Source organism: Galeopterus variegatus, unplaced genomic scaffold (genome assembly GCF_000696425.1).
Source record: "Galeopterus variegatus unplaced genomic scaffold, G_variegatus-3.0.2 Scaffold4088, whole genome shotgun sequence".
Taxonomy (NCBI): Eukaryota; Metazoa; Chordata; class Mammalia; order Dermoptera; family Cynocephalidae; genus Galeopterus; species Galeopterus variegatus.
In genome coordinates, this window is record NW_007730199.1 from 162,937 (window position 1) to 169,363 (window position 6,427).

The window sequence follows — 6,427 nt, forward strand, 5'->3', positions numbered from 1 at the left end:
CAAATCCAGCAACTCCCTCTCCATTTTCTCTGTCAGGCTGTACATGGGCAGCAATACACATAGCTTTGTGGCAGCCAGAGAGTGAAGATTCTTCTAGAAGGTGATGTCAACAATGACAAAAACATTACTCTGCAGCTGCAGGTAGGCAACCAGAGTCCTGGAGCTAAGCAGAAATGTCAGACTTCAGAGGCATTTTGAGGAGAACTTTTATTTTAGATCAATGTCAATGTTGGACACATGGGCCTGTTTCTCTCTGTTTCACTAGTGCTTTGTCAGCAGCTCCAACTGCTTCAGTTTGATCTTTGCTTTCAGAAAAGATAGACCAATGAGTACTTTTTCAGCCATGACCTTGTAAATGTGACTACACTTATGCTCCCTTTTGGAGACGTCCTTTTCCTTGACCTCCCTTACTCACAAATAGAGTACTGCGGGTAAAGGCCTCTACCTGCAAATATTCTTGCAGGCCTTTCTGTGGAGCAGCTGGAGGTGCAGGCACTCTCTGCACCTACTCTCCTGGACTTTGTCTCACCTGGAAACAAGGGTGGAAAACTTGTGGCTGAAAGGACAATGGGCCAGCTCAGCTTGGCCCTTCTTTAAGGGAGGCTGAGATTGGACATTGATGGCCTAGAGTCCTGCCCCACAGCCATTCTCTGGACCTTCCCTTGCAGCCTGTCTTTGGCTCTGAGGGTCTCATATAGCTAAAGCTCCTTCAGTTGTGTCTGGTCCCTCCAGAATAGTCCATGCAAACCAGCCACCCATGTCCCCAAAGTCCCTCTGCCCTGCTCTGCACCTCTTTACCTTAATGGCACATCCTTGGTCAACCCTGGCTTGGGCTTCTCTCGCAGTCATTTTCTAGCCACTGTAAAGGATGCCCCCTTCAATAAACATTGTGTTTAAAAGTGGGGCCTGATCTTGGGGGTCTCTCTGAAGGGAGTGATTGCATGGTGCCCAGTCCCTGAGATTGGAAATGGTGTTGCTAGTCTGGTTTCCTTCCTGCTCTCTCACAGAGTAGACTGGAAACTATTAGGAAAAGTTGAGTTTACAAAAGATGTTACTTTTCTCATTGATATAGTGGTGATGGTGCTGGTACTGGGAAGTGTGCAAATGCCAGCCATCCCCAGGCAGCTCTCCAGCACCTTGAATATTTACTTGTTCTTTTGACCAACATTTAATGATACCCTCCCAAGCATCAGCCACCATGGTAGGCACTTACCCAAGAGATGGGTAAGACATGGTTCTTGTCTTTGAGGAAAAACTCTAGGGGAGACAGACATATGAATTATTGTGATATACTGTAGGTAAAGGTCAATAATAAAGATATTTTAAAAGTGCCAGAAAGCACAGAGGAGGGTGTGACCTATTATGTTGGGTATGGTGGGGAGTATGGATGAGAAGCTGTCAAAGTCTGTTTGGAGGGGATGATATTTGCACTTGGTCCCGAAGAGTGACAAGAAGACAAGAGAAGGACAGCAAGAGAAAAATTAGTGAGTGGAGGCCAGAGCTGTGAGAGAAAACATTTAGTTTGGGAACCAGAGACAGTTTAGAGTAGCTGGCGGACCACTTAGGGCAGCGAGATGGGCATGTAAGGCATTCAGTTAGAAGATCATCAGAAGAGGCAACATAGTGTAGGGGTCAAGAGCACAGCCCTGGAGCCGGACTAGCTGGGTTTGAGTTCCAGCTTCATGATTTACGAGCTGGGTGTCCTTGGCAAGTGACGTGTCTTTTTTGTGCTTCAGTTTTCTTACCTGAAAATGGGAAGAGTAGTACCCACCTTGTGTTTTTTTTTTTCTTTTTCTTGAGGACTAAATTAATTGATGCCTGTGTAATACTGAGAGCAGTGCTTGGCTCATAGTAAGTTTGATATGAATGTCAGCAACAAAGGCAAACAATATCAGTAAAAAACAGAAANGTATGGATGAGAAGCTGTCAAAGTCTGTTTGGAGGGGATGATATTTGCACTTGGTCCCGAAGAGTGACAAGAAGACAAGAGAAGGACAGCAAGAGAAAAATTAGTGAGTGGAGGCCAGAGCTGTGAGAGAAAACATTTAGTTTGGGAACCAGAGACAGTTTAGAGTAGCTGGCGGACCACTTAGGGCAGCGAGATGGGCATGTAAGGCATTCAGTTAGAAGATCATCAGAAGAGGCAACATAGTGTAGGGGTCAAAAGCACAGCCCTGGAGCCAGACTAGCTGGGTTTGAGTTCCAGCTTCATGATTTACGAGCTGGGTGTCCTTGGCAAGTGACGTGTCTTTTTTGTGCTTCAGTTTTCTTACCTGAAAATGGGAAGAGTAGTACCCACCTTGTGTTTTTTTTCTTTTTCTTGAGGACTAAATTAATTGATGCCTGTGTAATACTGAGAGCAGTGCTTGGTTCATAGTAAGTTTGATATGAATGTCAGCAACAAAGGCAAACAATATCAGTAAAAAACAGAAATTTCTTTTTCTTGAGGACTAAATTAATTGATGCCTGTGTAATACTGAGAGCAGTGCTTGGCTCATAGTAAGTTTGATATGAATGTCAGCAACAAAGGCAAACAATATCAGTAAAAAACAGAAACAAAAGCAAACCAACCACAACAAAACCCACACAGAAACCAACACCTGCAAAAAACTGATGAGGGCTGAATGAAGGCAGTGGCTGTAAAGGTGGGAGAGAAGTCAAATTGGAGATGGGATGTGCTGCTTCAGTTTTGTACTGAATAGTTGGGAATGCCCTGAAACATACACTTGGGTTGGAAATCCCATTTGAATAGAAGCACTAAGGTACAACTGCACCCTTGCATGTGGGCACACACACAGAGTAAGAGACCAAAGCTGAAAGCACACCATTTCTTTTCATTCACCCGAGAAGTGAGTTGACTGCTTTCAAAGGTAGAGAACAAATAGGGAATAGACTGTGCTGTACAGAAGCTTAGAACTGGCATTGGAAATGAAGACCGGCAAGTCTTCTGTTGAAGCCATCAGTTTTCAGTGTTTTTCAAACATCTTCAATCCATGTGGAGAGCTCACTGAACAGGCATCCGGTGACTGCCCCACACCTAGTGAAAATCTGTGGGTTGGCTTGACATGCATCTTATTTATCCAGGGCACACTTTTGGAGGGTCATTGGCTTCATGTGCATGCGTGTTGTGTGTATGTGGGTGTGTTGTGTGTGCATATAGATGCATATACAAGGGTACTTCAAAAAGTTTGTGGGAAAATGGAATCAAAAGATAATACTAATCTTTCCTTGAACCTTTTGAAGTACCCTCATATATTAATTCACATCTTCCCATTTCATTTCAAGCACTGAGCTAAATTCAGCCTATACATTATTCTGAGAAACCTTTCTTCTGTAAAAAGAAACTCTGATTCCAAAGGGGAGAAGGGGAGGCTGAAGGATAGTCATTGAAAATGAGATGGGAAATGGGAAGATATTCATGTTGTGGCTCCAAATTCCAGGTCTGATCCTTAGGGTCAGTGTTCATTGTTAAGCACAATTCTTCCTGATAACTGATTGGAAAGAGGAAAAGGGGGAGAGAGAGCATCTCACTGTCCCTCCAGTGAAGGTGTTTTAGTTCTCCCCGGCCATCTGAGCTAGGGGCAGAAGACCTTCCCTTCGGTTAGAGTTCCTTGGTGAAGATGACTTCTTCGTCCACTGGATGCTTTCCTGGGGTAGTTTCATTGATCCTCCAAGAACATCAAGTTACTGTGTATGAATAGCTCCCACAGAGGTGCTGAGTGTGAAAAGAACCCCTCCTCATTCCCTGTTGGGATGGGCAGCAGTGTGTTCACACCTGGGTCTGACACTATACTTGGGGAAAGGGTGGTAGACTGAGTGTACTGCAGTAGGGCACTGGGTAGGTGTCAGGTTTCCTATTGCTCTGTAGGCTGCTCGTGCTGGAGTCCTGAGCTCCACCAGGAGTCCCTCTGAGCTGCTGAGCAAGTGGATCTTCCAAGGGGCTCCTCGGCCTGCTCCACACAAGAGTTATAGGAGTTGTAGAGCCCCAGCCCCACAGACAAGACCAGCATCACTGCAGCCATCATCCAGACCACTTGCCAGTGCTGACACAGTTTGGGATACATGACTTGTAAGAAATGGGCCAATTCTTCAAGTTTGCTGTCAACGAAAAAAGTAGGTGGAGGGTTTAGTACAATGGGCAGTTATGTGATGCCAGACCCATACTTCTCTGTCTGGGGGATACCTTCTATACTGTCTAGAGCAATGGTTCTCAAACTCAGTTGTGTACAGAATCCCTTGGCAGCAATTATTCAAAATACCCCAGGTCTAGTGAATGAGAATCTCTAAAGTTATAGTCTAGGAATTGATAGTTAAATTTCCCCAGGTGATTTTGATGCCACCCGTCCATAGCCTTGATATAGGGAACTTCTGGTCTAGAACACTATCTTTACTTGTTTGATCATTCATCCACACATGCCCTCATCTATTTATGGGATGATTATTGATTAGTTCATGACACCCTCCCAAGCCCCAGGGGGTAAGGTTGGCTGATCCACATTTCCATGCATCCAGACAGGACCAGCTTCTTTTCTGACCTTAGCTCTATTTGTGATCAGTTCCAAGTTCTAGTCTGTCCCCTGCCTCAGTGCTCAGATGCATAATTTGTTGTTCTCTGTTCTATATCTGACTGTATCCAGAGTGGAAGAACTGAGCTAAACTCTCAGAAGAAGCTTGATGTCCAGTGATAAATGGACAAGGGATCAGATCAACCTCAAGAGCTCACTTTAAACACCCCAAGGACAATCAGAAGACTCTGATTCCTTCTGGCAACCTCTGGGTGGCTTCTTCAAGATGTTTTCTCAACCTCCTTAATATTCATTCTCTAATTTCTCCCTCTTCCTTTTCTTCCCTCACTCTTTCCACACTCTTTTTTCTCTTCTTTCCTTTCCTTTCATCTTTCTCTCCTTTTCTCCTTTCTCCCCTTCCATTTTTGCCCCTTTTCCCTCTTGTTCCCTTTCCAACTGCCTTGTCAACTTCTCCTCTCTCTTTGTGGCCCAGTGAAAAGACATTTGGTCAGACAGCCGCCTTTGAGGAGTCCATTCTATAATTCCCTGGAAAAGCTCTGCATACCTTCATTAAGCTAGAATTTCCTCCTGTGTTTAATCCCAGATCTATTTTTAAAAAAATATGAGAAACAAAAATACTAGGATTATCAAACTAAGGAGGTGGAGAAAGTGACAGATCATTAAGCTAGAATTTCCTCCTGTGTTTAATCCCAGATCTATTTTTTAAAAAATATGAGAAACAAAAATACTAGGATTATCAAACTAAGGAGGTGGAGAAAGTGACAGATGGGCTTTCTGTAGATCCTGAGGCTCACACAGACACTGCAAAACACAGGCCCTTTGCTGAGAAGTAGAGAGCTCTACTTCAGAATTAGTAGAAAATGGATGACTTGCAATAGGTTGAAAAACTCAACAAATACCCTCCTTAGAAAGGGACCAGCCTCAAGAGTGCCTGCCTTGGATGCTAGGGCCACAGGGAACACTGATTGGTTTCTTCTCCATTTGAGAGCCCCATCAGGTCATTTCAGGCACAATTAAGCAAAGCAAAAAAGTGAGCACATTAGCTGGTATGAAAATTACTGGATATTTTCACAACCATTGGGAAGGGAGAGCTTGGAACTGGAAGTTTATTTTCTCAGCCCTATTTAGATTCTATTCAGATATCATTGGATGTCAAAATGGAGTCCTTCGTGGACTGGATTTCTATGCTCCAAAACAAGCTTCTACGATGGAAAGAATCCCACTCTAACCCCACTCTTAAGCAGAGTTACAAAGGAGGAGGTCAAGATCTGGCTTTGTAACCCTTAGCTGGCACCCATATCTAGCCTATAAAAGGGGTTAGAAACAGAATTAGATTAGAAATAGACTTCCTTTGGAAGTCAATTTCTGGTTGTTATAAGCAAACTTCTGTTTTCTGAGAGTTATTGGAAAAGTAAAGGAACCTGCCCACATATCATCTTAACCCCATGACGCAGGTTTGAACAGGCGGTGGGAGAAAAGACAAAAGTTTTATGTTGTACCTTATGAGTCTCACTTGTTCAATGTATTACATAAGTGTCAGAAGACTGTGTTCTCTGTTTTAATATGGTTAAGATATTGGCTTGCTTCCCCCAAAGTTCATTTAAGCTTATCCTCCAGAGAGCAATATTTATAACAGATTACATTATTATGTATAATAGAGAAGAAACTTAGAGAAACAGACTTTAGTGTCTGGCGTTGAATCTCTTAAATAAGAGGTCAGCTGCTGCGCTTAGTCTAATGTTTTTAAAATGCACTAAGTAGGACATGGAACTTTTTTTTTTTTGTCTTTTTGTCTTTTTTCCATGTCCGGCAATGGATCGCAACCCTCAGTGTTGCCCCCGTACCGGCCCCGGCCCTTGCATTGGGACCACCACCCATGATTCTAATCCGAACTGGCCCAA

At 43.6% G+C, this 6,427-nt stretch overlaps 1 protein-coding gene across 1 annotated transcript in view; it reads right to left on the bottom strand.

The window, feature by feature from the left end:
• Nucleotides 1–2,433: 2,433 nt before the first annotated feature.
• Nucleotides 2,434–6,427, bottom strand: part of MRVI1 (murine retrovirus integration site 1 homolog) — a gene marked incomplete at its 5' end in the record, with an annotated part of 35,997 nt that continues 32,003 nt past the window's right edge. The window contains one exon of the mRNA XM_008586724.1: nucleotides 2,434–4,098. Within this exon, the coding sequence (XP_008584946.1) occupies nucleotides 3,855–4,098 (244 nt within the window). The remainder of the gene's footprint in view (nucleotides 4,099–6,427) is intronic.